The sequence below is a fragment of the Heteronotia binoei genome, chromosome 12 (assembly GCF_032191835.1).
Source record: "Heteronotia binoei isolate CCM8104 ecotype False Entrance Well chromosome 12, APGP_CSIRO_Hbin_v1, whole genome shotgun sequence".
NCBI classification, from domain to species: domain Eukaryota; kingdom Metazoa; phylum Chordata; class Lepidosauria; order Squamata; family Gekkonidae; genus Heteronotia; species Heteronotia binoei.
The window spans coordinates 9,434,496-9,454,737 of record NC_083234.1 but is presented as its reverse complement, the minus strand read 5'-3'; the positions used below and the strand labels follow the sequence as shown (position 1 = coordinate 9,454,737).

Genomic DNA, 20,242 nt, shown 5'->3' with positions numbered 1-20,242 from the left:
GTTTTGCCTCAAAGAGACAGTTCAGAAGCTGACGAGAGAAGCTCTAGTTTTTAACTTGTCAAATCACGGATTGAAGCGGCTCCCAAAGGGAACAAACACATGAAGCTGCCTTACGCTGAAACTGACCAGTATTGCCTACTTGGACTGGCAGTGGCTCTCAAAAGTCTCAAGGTCTTCTCATACGATCCTTTGGAGATGCCAGAGGTCGAACCTGGGACCTTCTGCATGTCAAACAGATGCTCTGCCACTGAGCCATGGTCACTCCCCACATGTCTGCCCCTTTATTTGTGGAATAGTAAATAATCAGGAAGCATGATAACCTCATTGTAAAGTCTAATTAATTGCTTTCAGACATTAAGCCAGTGACAAGACCACTGGTGGAAGGCAAGAAAACCAACTGGATTTGGGCATGGAGTACAAGTAGGGTTGCAGGTCCCTCCTAGCAACTGGTGGGGGATGGAGGACTCCCCAGTATGGCCTATGGCCATGTTGCTCATGTTACATAGGAAATGAAGGAATCATGCCAGTGATTTCCAGGTGATGCTCTGGTATTTGGGCAAAAACTCTATGGTAGAACTGACTTCTAGCATAGAGTTTTTGCCTAAATAGCAGTGTTGCCTAGAAGGCGCTGGCATGATGATGGCACTTCCTGTGTGATGCTGGTAATGTGGTCTAGGACTTTTTCTTTCTATCGGTAGGTCTTCCACCAGCCATCTGATCAGCAGCTGGGTGGGGCGGGGGGGGAATAGAGGCTGGTAGTGAGAGACCCCCACCTCCACTGGGACGGGGTCTGACAACCCTAAGCAAGCATTTTGACAACTAAAATTTTCAAGCCAATGTATAATAGAAGCTATATGAGAAGAATTTATGATCCTGGTCTCCGACTACACTCAACCATCTACTATTATGACAGTCTAACTTCCTGAAAGCAGCTCCGTGGCGCAGAGTGGTAAAGCTGCAGTACTGCAGTCCAAACTCTCTGCTCACGACCTGAGTTCGATCCCAGCAGAAGCTGGGTTCAGGTAGCCAGCTCCAGGTTGACTCAGGCTTCCATCCTTCCGAGGTCGGTCAAATGAGTCCCCAGCTTGCTGGGGGGGGGGGGGAGTGTAGATGACTGGGGAAGGCAACGGCAAACCACCCCGCAAAAAGTCTGCCACGAAAACATCGTGATGCGATGTCACCCCAGAGTTGGAAACGACTGGTGCTTGCCCAGGGGACTGCCTTTTTTTTTTTTTAACTTCCTGAAGATGGAAATGCATTTATTTCCCCCATCTGACTACAACACAAAATACTAAATGCTGACACCACTGCAATATAACCTACAGAAGGCATACAACCTCCTGACTGTTAATATGAAGTACTTTGCAAATAACATGCAGTGTTAACTGTTAATAAAAGTGAAAATATGCAGCCATAGCCTTGCACTCCTAGACTGTTTGGTTAGCACTAATAGATCTCTTTGGTTCTACTAAAAGCCACACTGGCACTAGTCCTGCAAAGAAAAAAAAAGTGGCATCAAAGGCGGCATCACAGGCAGAAACACAGGCACAACCACCAGGATCAATATGCCAGTGATACAGGACACCTAATGTGCAAACTGACTTCTAGTGATTTGAGCAGCTCTTTCAGCAGGAAAGGCCCTGATGTCCCTGGTGCTAGCCATTCCGTTCCCCTCCAGCCTTTCAGATTTCCATCATACGTTCTTTGAAGTCAGAACAAGTAAGACAGGCACATCCAGCAACTGTGAAGATATCCTTCACCTAAAGACTTGCCGGATTCCGAGCAGAATTACTTACTTCTCTCCGAAAGCTTTCCTCCAGAACTCTGCTGCATCAGCCTTTGTGATCCGGAATGTGTCCCCCTGGAAGAGTCCACTCGGGAAGATGCCTTTCAGTTCTGCTAGCATGTGGCTGAAGATCAGGGAGAGTTTTGTAAGGTTGCGCCTGCAAAATCACAAATGCATACCTGCTTTAAAATACGAAGCGACAAGCCACTGGAAGTGTGTACAAGCATCAAACGAGACTCTTAAGAATCCTACGTTGTTGTTTCCGTCCTATCTCACTTGCATGTGTACAAGCAACACACAAGTGAAGGAAGGAGGAAAGAAAGCAAGCAGGATTTTTAGTCTCATTTAGTGAGATTTTTTTTTTGAAGAAATGAAACCTTGGTCTCACAGCACTCTAGCAAACAGCTCTTGGGATGCTTACCTTTGCCTCACAAATCCCTCGTAGGCAAGAATTTTAGACACACAACTGAAAAAAATAAAAAATGCATTCTGCATCATGCAGGAAGTCTATGATCAAGCTAGAATACAAAAGTACTACTCAATACATCACCATTTTGGGGGAAAAAAATTTCTCCCATGATACCAGTTAAGAACATAAGAGAAGCCATGTTGGATCAGGCCAACGGCCCATCCAGTCCAACACTATGTGTCACACAGTGGCAAAAACTTTTATATATACACTCACACTGTGGCTAATAGCCACTGATGTGTATATTTTATAATTTAGCCATACTTCACTGGGGAATAATACAGAGTGTCATTTCCTACTAACTTGTGAGTGGCCAAGCATAGGAAACGTACAGGAAGATTCAGGGTTTTAAAGAAAGAGAGGGTACACAGAGGAAGCCCCCTCAGTTCCCCAAATCTTTAAGACAGTGAAAAGGAAGGGGGAAGGAAGGAAGCCTGGGGAAATCAGAAATCCTGACCGTAAATGGATCATCTGGCGGGATTTTTGTGTAAGATCCATAATGTTTCCAGTTTTCAAGCCAGCACGAAACATATTTGTTTAATTTATACTCAATTTCCCCCCCCCCCCATGGGGACATGAGGAAGTTTACACCGTTCTCCATTTTATCCTCGTAACAACCCGTGAGGTAGGTTAGGCTGAGAGAGTGTGACTGGCCCAAGGTCACCCAGCAAACATCTATGGCACAGTGAGGATTCAAATCTGGGTCTCCCAGATCCTAGAGCTATAGTCTAAACTACTACACCATACGGGCCATATACGGGTCTACCTAGTACTCTGACAACAGATGCAAAGTCAGGCAGCTCTTTGCAAGGTATCTTTGACCTAGTTCCTTATTTCTGCCAACTCAAACTCAAACCACTTGAAGAGTGAAGAATCCAGTGTGTGGATGTTGCATTCTACATAAACATTTCTACTTTTATGACATCCTCTTCAACGATGAAACTCCTCCTGCATGTATAAAACAGGTTTTTATAATAAAAGCAAGAATCTGGACCCAAAAGCTGAAGGGGTGGTCTTTATCAAGAAACAACTCTGTGCATATGCAGCATGTACAAAATGAAACATGAAATCAAATGAAAATGTAATTGTGCCTTGACTATCACATGCATAAACCACAAGCCCATGTTTCCTTCCCATCAATGGATTCATCAACAGCTGCATAGAAGCAAATGTCCTGTGCCCGTTACTGATACATGGAGGGGGGGCATAGAGGGCTTGTTTTTTGTGCTTAATTTGCTTAATCTCCAGTACCAGACTACAGTTTGTGTCTAATCTCATTAGCCAGTCCCCCACCCCTTAAAGCTCTATGCAGCTTTTGGCAAACAATACTGTACGGAAATTAGAAGGGTTCACCTCAGTTGATACGCGTGAATTTTTTGAAAAGCAGGCAAAAATCCCCAAGCTAATACGCTAAAGCCCCGCAACACAGAGATCATGTGGTTCTGCTTTCTCTACCAGTGACACAAAAAAGGCCCGTGGCATTTAAAGAATATAAAAACAGCCTGTCGGATCAGACCAATGGTCCACCTAGTCCAACATCATCTTTAACACAATGGCTAGCCAGTTGCCCTGAAGGGTCACGAAGCCGGGCATAGAAGCCAAGGCTTTCCCCTGATGCTGAATCTTAGAACTGCCCATCATAGGCTTGCAAATTCTGTATATGAAAGTTCCATTTTCTTACCATGGCTAGTAGCCACTGATAGACCTCTGCTCCATGAATCTAGGCAACTCCCTTTTAAACCACTTACGTTCATGGCATCATTACATCCACTATCAGTAAATTATACAATTTCATCACTCACTGAGTTAAGTATTCTTTCCTTTTATTCATTCTGAGCCTAGTGCCCATTAAGTTCACTGGATGCCCCTGAGTTCTAGTACTGTGGGATAGGGGGAGCTCTCCACATAATTATACAAACTTCTATCATGTCCATCTTTAGCTGCCTTTTTCTAGACTGAAAATTCCCAAACTCTACCTTTTGCTGATAGGAAAAGTGCTCCAAGCACTTGATCATCTTGGGTGTCTTCTTCTGTACTTTTCCCAGCTCTGCAATATCCTATTTGAGATATGGAGACCAGAACTGCACATGGTATTCCAAACGAGGCCACAACATAGCTCTATACAAGGACGTTACAATATTGGCTGTTTTATTTTCAATTCCCTTCCTGATTACCCCCAGAATGGAGTTTGCCTTTCTTTTCTTTTTCTTTTTTACAAAACCAGCACTACTTGTTGATGTCTGCTATGATTTGCCAGTGTAATATTTCAAGTCTTACTTTTGTTAGTGCTGCTGTCTGCCTCTTTCAAGAATTTAAAACTTATCGCAAGGAATTTCCAAAGAAAACTTTCAAAAGTTCTCATGTGCCAGCGCTTGCAGATCAGAGCAGAGCCTTCTGAAGGTGGTTGCTGTTGTTCAGTCGCACGGTCGAGTCTGACTCTTTGCGACCCACTTGCAAATGGGTCAAATCAGGAACTGTCTGCTCATGCATATTCTCTGTGGTGACTCACCTTATCAGGAAGGTCCCCGTGACTTCTAGGATTTTTGCAAAATGTGCAAAACAGAATTGTTCAGAAGGGCATTCTTGTAGAGAAGAAGGAGGAGATTGGATTTTTATCCCGCCCTCCACTCTGAAGAGTCTCAGAGCGGCTCACCAATCACCATCTCCTTTACCTTCCTCCCCCACAACAGACACCCTGTGAGGTGGGTGGGGCTGAGAAAGCTCTCACAGCAGCTGCCCTTTCAAAGACAGCTCCTGCAAGAGTTCTGGCTGACCCAAGCCCATTCCAGCAGCTGCAAGTGGAGGAGTGGGGAATCAAACCTGGTTCTCCCAGATAAGAGTCCGCGAAGTTAACCACTACACCAAACTGGCTCTCACAAGGACAGCTCTGCCAGAACTATGGCTGACCCAAGGCCATTCCAGCAGGTGCAAGTGGAGGAGTGGGGAATCAAACCCAGTTCTCCCAGATAAGTGTCTACACACTTAACCACTACACCAAACTGGCTATGGTATAATGGATCAGTTTGGGAGGTGACCACTGTTAGAGATATTGTGCTTTTTTCTCCCGATCCTTCAATCCCAGACTCGCTACATGATGTTGTTTTACAAGAAATCTTGGACACTAGATTCATGCGTTGTTTTTCTAGGAATCTATGCTGTTGGATTCAACCACTGTTATCATTCAAATGTCATTCAAATGTTATCATATTTTGTAGTCACCTTACTGACTGACTGAATAGTTCTACCATACTTGTAATCTGAGTCCCACTGAGGAAAAGTGGACTATGAAGGAAAATAATTTTTAAAAATTTGTTTGTGCCTCCTCAAGATGCGTCAATGGCTTCATTGCAAAGAAATCAAATTCAACAGATCTGTTATATTCCAACAGTTCCTAAAAACTCGGCTGCCCACTGGGACAAGGAAAATGTGGAAAAATCATGGGGGGGTGGGGGATGTTTGGACCATGCCAACAGTGCCCATCACCTGATGCTACATATGACAGCATGCCATATTATAGCCCACTTCAAGCACCATCTCAAGGGCTTGGCTCAGGGCTGGCTAAGAAGAGCACAGACCCCCAAAGGCAGGGAAAGTGCAATGAAGGCAGGGAAATGGCGGACGTAGGTAGGCTTGGTGAGAGCGGGAATGGGTCAGAGTGGAAAGCAAAGGCAAAATGCGGCAATCATACATATTTCCAGAAGGAAAAATATGGGCCTCGGGGTTTCACCAAACCAGATGAATGGTCCCCAGCAGGTCTCTCTCTCTCTCTCTCGCAGGAATGCACAGGAACGCAGTTCCGGCTGGCTTAGTGTCAGGGGTGTGGCCTAATATGGAAATGAGTTCCTGTTGGGCTGTTTTCTACAAAAAAGCCCTGTGTGAAACAATAACGATGTCAGGGGGCGTGGCCTATGTGTAAATGAGTTCCTGCTATGCTTTCTCTGCAACAAAAGCCCTGGTCCCCAGTATCAAAAATATTAAGAGCCCTTGCTATATTACAATCATCACTGCAGTGTACATATAATGCTAGCTAGCTTCTTCAGAATAGGCAGGTGTCTGTGAATTAAAAGAGAAGCATCAACAGTTAAGTCTTACAAAAGTGGTATTTGTTTAAGTGTTTGAGTACTCTACTGAAAACTTATCAATAAAGCATATCAATGAAGCTATGCTCTCTCTAAATGATTTGCCTTTCATTTTGCCCCCTGCGTACCACTGATTATTTATTTAAAAGGTTTTTATCTTGCCGTTCTACCACTAAAACAAACCCAAGATAGCTAATCTAAAAACACAAGTATCTAATTACAGATCAATAAAAACACATGGAACCAATGCTTTGTATCGTCAGGCAGCTTCCTACTGATTTCAGCAATTTTTTTACCCACAAATTAAGTCCAGACTAGGGACAATGAGAATTCTAGACAAAGATATCCCAGCAGATTTTTCTAGACAAATATCATGGCTAGTTCTGTGACACGATGCTCATGACAGAGGTATTTCTGGGTACTCAATCTCATACTTGACACAGGGTTCTTAAACAAAATACAGTTGCTGGTTGTAATGTGACACAAACAGATTAAATGTCTAATCCACCACCTGGCCTGTTTATTGACCATTCTGACTCAGTTACCATGACGGATGTTGACAGGATCCTGGGATCTGTGAAGGCCACCACTTGTGCTCTGGATCCTGTCCATCCCGGTTGCTAAAATCATGTAAAGACACCATTAACAAGTCACTGATGTCCATCATAAATCAACCAGTGACTAAGGATACTCCTCTGCTACCCACAACTTAGAAAACCCTTCCTATAGAAAAATGACATGGCCAATTATCACCTGGTCTATAATGCAGCCCCAGACCATGACATTGCTACAGAGGTTGAAGGGGTGGGGGGTCAGCCTGTCAGTGCTCAGACCATACTCCGCACGCTGCATCAAATTGGTCTGCAGAGCTGTTGTCCCAGAAGGAAGCCTCTTCTAAAGATGATGCACAAGAAAGCCCGCAAACGGTTTGCTGCAGACAAGCAGACTAAGGACATGGATTTCTGGAACCATGTCCTGTGGTCCAATGAGACCAAGATAAACTTATTTGGTTCAGATGGTGTCAAGCGTGTGTGGTGGCAACCAGGTGAGGAGTACAAAGACAAGTGTGTCTTGCCTACAGTCAAGCATGGTGGTGACGTCGTCATGGAGGAGTGGAAGAGGACTCCAGTGGCAACTGTGCCAACATGTACTGTGAAGCAGAGCATGATCCCCTCCCTTTGGAGACTGGGCCGCAGGGCAGTATTCCAACATGATAATGACCCCAAACATACCTCCAAAACGACCACTGCCTTGCTAAAGAAGCTGAGGGTAAAGGTGATGGACTGGCCAAGGATGTCTCCAAACCTAAACCCTACTGAGCATCTGTGGGGCATCCTGAAACGGAAAGTGGAGGTGCGCAAGGTCTCTAACATCCACCAGCTACGTGACATCGTCATGGAGGAGTGGAAGAGGACTCCAGTGGCACCCTGTGAAGCTCTGGTGAACTCTATGCCCAAGAGGGTTAAGGCAGTGCTGGAAAATAATGATGGCCACACAAAATATTGACACTTTGGGCCCCATTTGGACATTATCACTTAGGGGTGTACTCATTTTTTATGCCAGCAGTTTAGACATTAATAGCTGTATGTTGCGTAATTTTGAGGGGACAGCACATTTACACTGTTATACAATACAAGCTGTAGACTCACTACTTCACATTGTAGCCAAGTGTCATTTCTTCAGTGTTGTCACATGAAAAGATATACTTAAATATTTACAAAATGTGAGGGGGCGTACTCACCACTGTGACATCTCGGCTTGACTTCGCGAACGAAGATTTAAGAAGGGTGCAGTAGTCCACGTCTGCTGCAGGCTCGCTGGTGGCTGAAAGACCAATGCAGGACAGGCAGATCCGGCCACAGTGGCTGCAGGGAAAAGTCTGATTTGGGGTTGGTGCTGTAGCAGTGCGATTCTTCCTCAATCTCCTTTTGTCCTCAAGACCAGCTATGCGTGCGTTCTCAAAGGAAGAGACAGCCTGGTGGATGGTGTGCCTCCATGCTTTGCGATCTGAGGCTAGGTCAGACCACTGGTGATGGTTGATGCGACAGGTGCCAAGGGATTTCTTCAAGGAGTCCTTGTACCTCTTCTTTGGTGCCCCTCTATTTCGATGGCCGGTGGAAAGTTCGCCATACAGAGCAATCTTGGGAAGGCGGTGGTTTTCCATCCTAGAAATATGCCCTGCCCAGCGCAGCTGCATCTTCAACAGCAGTGCTTCGATGCTTGTAACCTCCGCCCTCTTGAGGACTTCAGTGTTGGTCACAAAGTCACTCCAGTGGATGTTGAGGATGGTGCGAAGGCAGCGCTGATGAAAGCGCTCAAGGAGTCGCAGGTGATGACGGTATAAAACCCACGATTCGGAGCCGTAGATGAGGGTTGTCAACACAACCGCTTTGTAAACATTGATCTTTGTGCCTTTTTTCAGATGCTTGTTGCTCCATACTCTTTTGTGCAGTCGGCCAAATGCACGGTTTGCCTTTGCCAGCCTGTTGTCGATCTCCTTGTCGATCTCACCACTGTGTACTCACCACTGTGACATACTGCATGTATTATCTCCCTCTTACTGCAAGATAACTGTGCCTATGTAATGGTATGTGTTAGTTAAGTTTCGTTTTTAGTTTTCTGTAATCCTAGTCCTATTACATTGCTTAGTAGATCTCTCAAGCGACTGAGTGCATTGAATTTATGCTGCGGAATCCTCCTTGAGTCCACAATGAGTTCACAATATGTGTGAAAGAGCCACATTTGCCTGCCGAGCTGCAGTTTGGCCACTCTTGTGTTAGGATAGAGGAAGCTACCTTACACCAAATACGACCATCGATCCGTCAGAGGCAGTATAGTCTACTCAGGCCAAGGTCTCAGGTAGAGGTCTTCTACATCACTTTTTACTGGAGATTCCAGGGATTGAACCTGGGACCTTCTGCATGCAAAGCAGATGCTCTACCAGCAAGCCGTGGCCCCTCCCCTAAGGCGCAGCGACTTGCAGGGCAGCCGGATGAAATACAGATCTTTTTAAAAATCCAACTAATGATTTAAAATAGTGCCAGTTTCCAGGTTTGGCATTATGCAGAACACAAAAATATCAACTTGTTTGCCAAGGTAGGCCCTGTGGGGGAGGCCTTAACTTAACAATGAGCTGTGCATAATGGGGCAAGACAGGTGGTGGAGAGAGGAAGGCAAAGCAAGGATTCTCACAGAAGGAAACACCTTGCTAAGCAGCTGGATCAAGAAGAGGTGAAATGTGTGGCAGGTGAAGGAAAGAGGCTCCACGGTTTGACACAACCATAGTAAAAAGCTGAAATGGGCCTCGAATGTGGAGGAGGCAAAAGGGGCTGGCAGGAAATGAATGTGCAGGAGAGGAGGAGAGAGCCCCCAGTAATCCCACAAGGCAAGCAGAGTGAAGTACTGTTTTGCATGGATAGTTGACCTGTAGAACTCACTACAGTGAGGTTTGGTGAAGGCCTGCTGGCTTAGGCACATAAAATGGTTTTTGGCTTTTCCTCATGCTTGTGTACAATGTAATTTTACGTCCTAGCTTATGGTTGCAAATAGTACAAAGTTGGAGTCCAGTAAAACCTTTAAGACCAACACAGTTTTATTGAGAATTTAGGCTTTTGTATGCTAAAAGCACACTTCATCAGACAATGAAGTGGGGTACAGTTAGCAGTACTACATGTAGCTTGTGGGTAGTGGTTAAGCATGCAAAATAGTATATAAAGTTAGAATCCAATGGCAAGATAGTGAAATTAACAAATTGAAAGAATAACCGTTTGGTCTGGATAGTATAAGTTGCCTGGGAAAACAGCAAAAGGCAATAAACTTGTTGACTTGGAGAATGATGGCGAGAATGGCAATAAATGTTAATTACACTGTTTCTCCCCAAGCATGGGTTAAACTGAGGACATTTTTTTCTCAGAGGTGTTTCTATCTGCCCAATATACTTTTTAACACAGGGGTGTCAAACATGTGGCCTGGGGGCTGAATCAGGCCCCCAAGGAACTGGCTGTCATCTGCTTCCTTCTCCCTCTCTGGCTTCCTTTTGCATCACAGCTTGCTTTGCCAGGCTTGCTCAATCACACAGGATCTACAGAGCAAAGTCTCTATTTTCTCCATTGACTGAGGCTCCTCCCTTGGGGAGGAAGAGAGGGAGGGAGAGTTTGCTTTGCCAGGCTCTCTCAATCTCACAGTGACGCTACTGAGCCAAGCATCTTTCTTCTACTGTCTGAGGCTCCTCCCCCTCCTGGTCCCCTGGGGAAGGAAGGAAAGAGCCAAAGCTTCCTTTGCCCAGTTCCCTGGATCCCATGGGAGAAATACAAAGAAAGCACCTTTAAGACCAAAGAGCGCTAATGTTTTTTAAAAATCTTTAATTGTGTTTATGTCCTTTATAAAGTTTATATCTCAGCTACCTAATCTTAAATAGGTACACGCATGGCCCGGCCTGGCAAGGTTTCATTTAAGTCTGATCCAGCCCTCATAACAAATGAGTTTGACACCCCTGTTTTAACATGTTGCATAGCATTATAAATAACATTCCGGTTTGCCAATACAAAAAAGAATACATTAGAATACAGTGAAAGAAGGGTTTAGCATATATAATGAGATAAAGAACCTTATTCCGGTTTGTCAATACAAAAAAGACATTATTCTGATACACTATTCTAAAAGAGAAATACGTTGCAAATAGTGTTTGACTTTACGCTGCTTAAGCGCCTGAGAGCAACTGGTAAGAAGCTAGTTTGGCTAATCATGTCACTGAGTTATAATTACTTTGGTTTCCTGGAAAAAAAAAATAGTTTCCATCAGCAGAGGCCAGCGAGGCAAGAAATCACTTCCCTTTCCAGGCTTTTAAAGAAGCTGCCAGTGAGCTTGCAACAACTTTTCAAAACTATTATGCTTAATTTTTGGATTTTTTTTTTTTAAGTGATCCACTTTATGTATTGCCTTGAGTCTGCTATACCCAACGCGATCCTGGCTTGAGATGTTGGCAGTCTTAATTAATTGTGGGTGCCTTCAACTCTGCGAGCCTTCCAAAATGTGTTTTGAACAGCTGTCATTCTCAAAAACATCTCCAGGAGAATAGTGACCAGGAGCTAGTTGATATTCAGCTTTATTTTAACAAGCCTGGCTGTCTTGCATTTGAATTGGGCTTGGTATCTTGTGGAAAGTTGCCATTGCCTGCTTTATTGGAGGTTTAATTTATCTGTGGCCAGTTTTCCATTCTCCAGCGGCAGATAGGCACTCTGTTGGGTTTGTTAAGTTTCAGGCTTTTCAAACGCTGGTTGTTATCCTAATAAGGAGTAAATTTGGAGTGTGTGCACAAGCATACCCAGTATCCCTATGGCACAAATGAATAGCTTCCCCCACTGAGCAGCATATGCTTTTCTCTCAGCCAGAACTGCAGACAATCAGGTTAAAGTAAACTGAGGAATCCAGACCGCTGTAAAGCTGTAGCGTTCATTTAGGGAAGCAAAAAGGATGATGTCTTATTGGATTCAGCCCTGTAATATCAGCATGAGGGCAGGCATCATCCCTACAGCCCCTATGTTGGAGCTGATAGTGCGCATTTTGATTGCGCCAATCTGCGTTGCATTCCAAACAAGTTTAGGAAGATGCTAGTGGAGGAGAGTTTAGTCCAAGAGTGGCCAAACTTGCTTAATGTGAGAGCCACATAAAATAAACATATGATGTTCGAGAGCCACAAGACATGAACAAATACTACACGCATGTCATTATTAAAGCCCTTAATACTTTCTTAGCAGAGAACGATAAAATACATATGTATGCGCTTTACAACATGACCATGCTAGGAGACTTTTTTTAAAAAAAGCTGGGAATAGCAGTCCCCATAAGACCAGCATAGGGAAAGGTCAGGGAATTATTTTTTGGTACCAGTGGGAGAAGGAAACACACATGTATGTATCATATAAATCACCTACCACCATCTGCATCATTATACATCTCTTTGCCTTGACACTAAGGTTAGTAAATACAGCTCCTATAAGAGCAATGAAACTAAGGGGGCACCCTGTTCTGGCCTCTTTAATTCCATCCCTTCTTCCAGTGACTCCCTCAGCTCTTGTGCTCTCTTTGCCCTCTCCAGGTATCTGGGTGACCTCCGTAGCAGTGGAGAAGAGCTTGCAAGCCTGCCTATTTCCCCCTCATTCCCTGCTTCACACATGGCAGAAACAGTCTCTTACCTATAGGTCAACACTCAGATGCTGACTGAGGCCCCAATACTAAGCATGCTTACCTGAGAGTAAGCCTGCATTAAGTTCCTCCTCAACCTCCGGCAGCCACACAATGTGTGAAAGAGCCACATGTGGCTCCTGAGCCATAGTTTGGCTGCCCCTGGTTTAGTCTAATACTTATGCCCCTTTAAAGGAGACTCATTCTTAGTTATAATCTACCTTTCTCAGTAGGGTTGCCAAATCCTCCTCGGTGGGGGACATTCGCACGTGCACGATGAAATGATGTCACCCGGTGCTGCCATTTTGATGACAAAATGTAAGGAAGGAAGCCTCTTCTAAAGATGATGCACAAGAAAGCCCGCAAATGGTTTGCTGCAGACAAACAGAATAAGGACATGGATTTCTGGAACCATGTCCTGTGGTCCAATGAGACCAAGATAAACTTATTTGGTTCAGATGGTGTCAAGCGTGTGTGGTGGCAACCAGGTGAGGAGTACAAAGACAAGTGTGTCTTGCCTACAGTCAAGCATGGTGGTGGGAATGTCATGGTCTGGGGCTGCATGAGTGCTGCTGGCACTGAGGAGCTACAGTCCACTGAGGGAACCACGAATGCCAACATCATGTACTGTGACATACATGTACTGTGCCAACATGTACTGTGAAGCAGAGCATGATCCCCTCCCTTCGGAGACTGGGCCGCAGGGCAGTATTCCAACATGATAACGACCCCAAACACACCTCCAAAACGACCACTGCCTTGCTAAAGAAACTGAGGGTAAAGGTGATGAACTGGCCAAGCATGTCTCCAGACCTAAACCCTATTGAGCATCTGTGGGGCATCCTGAAACGGAAGGTGGAGGTGCGCAAGATCTCTAATATCTACCAGCTATGTGACGTCGTCATGGAGGAGTGGAAGAGGACTTCAGTGGCAACCTGTGAAGCTCTGGTGAACTCTATGCCAAGAGCCTGCGGGCCAGATCCGGTGGTCCAAGGCTTTGATCAGGCCCGCGGGACTCTTTTCTCCCCCCTCCTCCCCCTCCTGTCCTTACCCTTTGAAGCTCCCAGGCACTTACAGCTCCCAGGCTCTTTGAAGCTTCTCCGCTGAGACTCTTTCAGTTTCAGGCTGGGAGTTTGCAGGCTGAGTCCCAGGTTCTTCCTGCCTTTCTTTGCTGGCTGCTGGAAGGAAAACGTGGGGTGGATTTTAAGATCCATTCCACATTTTCCTTGCAGCTTTGTCTGTACTCTGCATCGGTTTCAAATGGAGTGGAGATGGTTACATTTTCAGCTTTCCTATAGGCAGCTGGAACTCATGCTTCCTGGAGTTGTGTCCTTGCAAACAAGGGTTGATCCTTTCAACCAGCTTATCTCTCCTGAATGGACCTAACCTAGTGACTCCTCTAATGTGGGAACTCACAGCCAAAGGGGGATATTATACTGGAAAGGCTTTGCCAATCTGAGTTGACTTGTGGGGAGTTTACAATGTCATTTCATTGCTTCCACAGAGTCAGAGCCTTGTGCTTTTTCTTGATGTTTTATTTTAAAAACTGCATTGCCAAATTCCACTAGTCCCCCACCTTTCCAACTTAAACCACTGGAAGAGTTCTAAGCATGTCTGTATTTTAAGTTTTAAAAAATATCTTTAATTGGGTTTGTCTGCGTCTATTATAAAGTTTATATCTCCACTACCTGGCATATTCTATGACACTCATGGCCCGGTTCCACAAAGTCCCATTTGTGTCAGATCCGGCCCTCCTAAGAAATGAGTTTGACACCCCTGCCCAAGACGGTAAGGCAGTGCTAGAAAATAATGGTGGCCACACAAAATACTGACTCTTTGGGCCTCATTTGGACATTATCACTTAGGGGTGCACTCACTTTTGTTGCCAGCCGTTTAGACATTAATGGCTATGTGTTGTGTAATTTTGAGGGGACAGCACATTTACACTGTTGTACAAGCTGTAGACTCACTACTTTACATTGTAGCCAAGTGTCATTTCTTCAGTGTTGTCACATGAAAAGATATACTTAAATATTTACAAAATGTGAGGGGGTGTACTCACTTCTGTGACATACTGTAGGTCAGGGGTGGCCAACGGTAACTCTCCAGATGTTTTCTGCCTACAACTCCCATCAGCCCCAGTCAGCATGGCCAATGGCTGGGGCTGATGGGAGTTGTAGGCAAAAAAAACATCCGGAGAGCTACCGTTGGCCACCCCTGCTGCAGGTCATAAACAGCAAGCGGATGGTGGGGCAGAGGGCACATGCTGTCCTCATGTCCTGTGCTTTCCATGCTTGTTTTAGTGTCCATTCTTATAATATACAAGCAGCAACAATCTCCTGTAGTCATCATTTTTAATCAGCTGACAGCATTAAAAGTATAGGAGCTGCAGCAGATCCAGTTTTCAGGTCTCTGAATGGATACTGCCCTCTACTGTCTCCCTCCTCCATGTTGTGGTTGTACGACTTCCTTCCTCTCTCTTCACTGTTCTGGCTCCATGCATCTTCCAGGAAATCAGCAGGTCAGTCGAGTATTTCCAGTCCTACCAAAATCATAAACTGCAGCCTTGAAATGGGCCCCCACTTCCCCTAGTTCAACTTTCTGATGCTGTTCCCCTTTGACCTGTAGCAGGCTGTTCCTTTCCTGCTTCCTGTTAGCTGGATAAAAAACATTCTTCCATTGTAAGAGTCTGTCTTGCAGAAAAGTCAGAGTTACATTTTAACCCCTTAGATCTTTCTTTGCACCGACCGATAAAGCTCCTTTCGAAATCACCAGCCAGTCAATGCTGCATACCCAGCCAAAACCTACAGCACCTAACAAAAACGCCCTCACTTGCAAGAGCTGTTCTTAGAATAGCTTCTTCCTAACTTCCAGTACTTAGCGTTAACAAAATAAACTGGGTAGTTAAGTGTATTTCAGATTCAGCAGAAATAATCTGAACCAGAACGAATGTATGCAGCTGTTTAACATAACACAAGACTCATTTCTAATGCCTATTACAAAGTGAAGCATTAAACTAACAACAACAGCCAAAGCAGCACTGTGTGTACTTCTTCCAGGGAACTGCAGAATAAATGCAGAATTTTAGACTGGGCGGAGGATACAACATCCTTAGTCCATTTTTTAAAGTCCAGGAACTCCAACAGCTTAAAGACTTTGTCAAGTACAGGAGCACTGGGAAATCTCTCACAGCTCAGTTAGTGAGATTCAATGACCTGTATATAGTCTGTTTCTCCTTCACATAGTTAGAACTAAATTATGCAAAAGAAAACAATGCAAGTCATGGGATTCAGTTCTGGGCACAGAATGACCATGATCTCTTATGACCATGATCTCTTATGGTAAACTTGCTGTCCCCTGCGTGGATGACAAAAGCTGTGTAACAAATCCACATATGGACAAAGCAAAAATCTCCAAATCTCCTGCCCTGTTCATGGGGCTCCCCAGATACACAGGAAAATTTGACCTTCTAAAATAACCAAAAGTGGGGTGCCATTAAAAATCACCCTGATGAGGACTGATGCTCCAGCAACAACACAAAGTTCACAGCAAATGAGTATAAGTTAAAGGAGAAGTGGAAGAAGGAGAAAGCAGAAAGCAGCCGGCTCATGTCCCCGATACTTAGATAACCTTTAAAGTTTTAGGGAGTGGGGTGCCATATCCAGTGTTCCCTCTAAGCTGAGTTAGCGTGAGCTAGCTCACAGATTTTTACCCTTCAGCTCACACAGTTCTGACTGAGCTCAGGAAGGATGACCCCAGAGTACACTAATTTATGCAGTAGCTCACAACTTTAATACCAGTAGCTCACAAAGTAGAATTTTTGCTCACAAGACTCTGCAGCTTAGAGGGAATATTGGCCATATCCAAATTATTTATCCCTTACTTTACAGTACTTTACAGTAAGAGCCAGTTTGGTGTAGTGGTTAAGTATGCGGACTCTTATCTGGGAGACCCGGGTTTGATTCCCCACTCCTCCACCTACAGTTGCTGGAATGGCCTTGGGTTAGCCATAGCTATCACAGGAGTTGTCCTCGTGTGTCTGTTGTGGGGCGAGAAGATATGGGAGATTGTAAACCGCTCTGAGTCTCTGATTCAGAGAGAAGGGCGGGGTATAAATCTGCAGTCTTCTTCTGCAATACCCTGTGGGTCCCCAGCTAATAACTGTTTCTAATAGTAAAGTGAGTAATCTCTTACGGTAGCAAAACTTGTACAACAGGGCCACATGCATACAAGACTAGGGTTTCCACCTTGTGGAAATTACACAGAGAAATATGACCCACAGTCCACATCATTTGTTGTAGGCAGGGATATCAGCATCCAGGCTGAATGTGGAGATCCCCAGGAATTACAGCTCACCTCCAGATTACAGAGCTCCCCTTGGAGAACATGGATGCTTTGGAGGGAGGATTCTATGGCGCTATATCCCACTGAAGTCCACATCCTCTCCAAGCTCCATCACCAAATCTCCAGGAGATTCCCAAGTTGGATCTGGCAACCCTAACCCCCTATCCCCGCCAGTGGCCGGGGTGACCTGGCAACCCTAGTCATGGGTCTCCACCCATATCATACAAAGGGCCCCAAACAAGGGTTTTTATGATATACAATACCTCCAGTAAAATTTTCCATAATCTTCCATAATTAGCAATAGTTGTGACTGTCAGAATCCCAGAGCTGGAGCACTGCTCTGAGAATACAACAAGGAATTACTATACTTTATATATTCAATAGCTGCTCATAAAAGGAAAAAGGGTTTTTCCCCCCATACAGACATTTTCAAGTTAACATTAGAATTAAGTATGTAGTTATTATTCCAGTACTGGCCCTAAAAACCAAGCATTACCTTCATTATAACTATTGGCAAATGTAATTTAAATTAATATTGAGTGTTAAGCATGATTACACAAAAAGCAACAGGTTTACACCACTGATTATGTGCCTAAAAGGTTACAAAAGAACTCTCATCTGCCACTCACAACACAAACCGAAAGAATATGGGAAGACTCCAATTTTATAAACACTAAAGTTTTATTAATGGATGGAAAAAACATGATTCCTGGAAGTACAAATATCCTCTTAAAAATATAACAGCCCATCTTCCTTGTTTACATTTCATGACGAAGACTGTCAAATGTACCTGGGAACAACCTGTGTAAGCAGATTTTTCTCTTTAAGCGCTGTTCATTCAATCATCAAGGAAGATGATGGGAAATCAGAGCTTTCCTCTGGCAGAAAGGTAATGCATGTTCTCATCACATACTCTTCTGTTATTTGTGTTAAAAATACACACAGAGCTTCTCATAAATAATTCACATGCTGAGGGCCAGGACCTGCTCAGGACCTGCTCAAAGACTGGGGAAATGGGACGCACAAGACTTCTGTGAGTTAAAGCCACCTTTCTCTAATCCCAAGAAAAACACACTCATTCTTATATCTTAATGATGAGGTTCAACGTCTCTCAAGGTATGTGTAGCAAACTACACTAACATCAATGAAAATCTTTAATTGCTTTGTGTTCAGTTATGTTTGAACTGAGAAACAAAAAAGTCCTGTGATGTCTTAAAAAACTAACAAGCCAAGTTCTTGCCTACAAAAGCATGCATATTAATAAACTTGCTAGTCCAAGGGTGTCAAACATGTGGCCCGGGGGCCAAATCAGGCTCCTGGAAGGATCCTCTCAGGCCCTCAAGCAACTGGATCTTGTCTGCTTCCTTCTCCCTCTCTCTTGCTTCCTTCTGCATCTCAACCTGCTTTGTAAGGCTTGCTCAATTGCACATGAGCTACAGAGCAAAACCTCGATTTTTTCCACTGGTTGAGGCTCCTCCCCCTCCTAGTTCCCTCGGGAGGGAAGGAAAGAGTCAGAGCTTCCTTTGTCCAGTTCCCTGGATCCCATGGGAGAAATACAAAGAAAGCACCTTTAAGACCCACAAGTGCTAATGTTTTAAGCTTGTTTTAATTTAAAAAAAAAAAATCTTTAGTTGTGTTTGTCTGTATCCTTTAAAAAGTTTATCTCTCTGCTACCCAGCCTTATATAGTTATACACATGGCTTGGCTCTACACGGCCTGGCCCAGCCTATCAAGGTCTCATTTATGTCAGATCTGGCCCTCATAACAATTGAGTTTGACACCCCTGTGCTAACCTTTAAGATGCCTCCATCTCCCTGTTAAGTTTTGCTTCAGTAGGTGAACTCAGGGGAACACACCAGTTTTTCAAGGCATCAAGCAGGGATTCGGGCAAGTGGTGCTACAATTCTAAGTCTTGCAGAAATATGTCTTTTTCAAATGACAGCACCTGTTTGGAGAAAATTAATACTACAGCAAAGCAGTGCAGCCTTCATTGTATAGATCTGAGAACCCAAAGTAAACAAGCAAGTTAATGTGTCCAAAATCAACCCAGTTTAGTACCAAGACAATACAAGCCCAGGACTTTCCAGCTCCCCCTCTCATGCTCGTTTCAACTGGACATGCTCTGGCAAATCATGATTGAGCCTAGCCATGTTTTTTTTAAAGAAAACTGCTTCCCCCTCCCCCCAAAAAAGTTCTGAAAATGAGCTGTGCACAATTAATTTAGAACCAAATTAAGTACCGGTACTCTATTCTGCCAAGGCATAGGAAAATGCTGTGTTTCAGTTTTTAGAGACACCCAGAGCAACCCTCTCCATCTCCAAATTGTTAGCTGGCTTATCTTTTATGATAAAGCTGTAAAGCATGTCAAAACTGCCAATTATACTCCAACAGAAAGAGGCACCTTGCTCAGCACCACAGACTCAAGAGCTGAAATCAGATACGTACTTATTTACACAGTTTAATAACCATCCCGTGTGCTCTCTTTGAGACCAACTCAGAAGCTTCAACAGGGGCAGAAGGCAGCTGCTTGAGGAGGCTGGACTCACACTCCCCAGTTCTTCACACTTCCTAGTTCCTTATTTGTGAATCCGACCACAAACCAGTCCCTGATGGTGGGAGTGTCTTGACATTTGGTGGTCCAAAGTTTATGTTTGGGCATAGAGCCTTTTTTAAGCATCCTCAATACTTGTGGTTGGATTCATGAACTGGGAGCTAGTTCAGGAAGTAGGAAGTGTAAATAAGGAACTGGGAACCATCTTCTGCTCAGAATGGCTTGCCTCCCAACTGGCTATCGCTGTGCTGACTCCCCCGTTTTCCTGCAGACAGTTATGACCTGAGTATGTCTAAGCCAAATATACCTCCCATCACAAATGTCTTAAAATGTGACTCTTTTGAGAAACAATGCTTTGGTTATTCACTGTAAGGCTTTGAGATGGAGTGGGCTGTAAGCACAAGTAAAAAACCAATGAACAACAGTGAATTGGAGTGAACAAAAGAACATAAGAGAAGCCATGTTGGATCAGGCCAATGGCCCATCCAGTCCAACACTCTGTGTCACACAGTGGCCAAAAAAATGATATATCTATATATATATATCTATCTATATATATACATACATATATATATATATATATATATATATATATATATATATATATATATATACATCTATATATATATATACATCTATATATATATATATATATATATATATATATATATATATATATATATATATATATATATACACATCTATATTTTTTTTGAAGAAGAATTTATAATTTTATTGAACAAGAAAAGAAAAATAAACATAAACAAGTAGGCAAATGAACATTACAGAGTTACAAGCATACCAGCAAAACAGGGGAAGGGGAAAAAAAA

General features: G+C 43.9%; 1 protein-coding gene across 1 annotated transcript in view; it reads right to left on the bottom strand.

Moving 5' to 3' along the window:
• Positions 1-20,242, bottom strand: part of CBL (Cbl proto-oncogene) — a 67,890-nt gene that overhangs the window by 21,580 nt on the left and 26,068 nt on the right. The window contains exon 3 of the mRNA XM_060250762.1: positions 1,797-1,943. Within this exon, the coding sequence (XP_060106745.1) occupies positions 1,797-1,943 (147 nt within the window). The remainder of the gene's footprint in view (positions 1-1,796; positions 1,944-20,242) is intronic.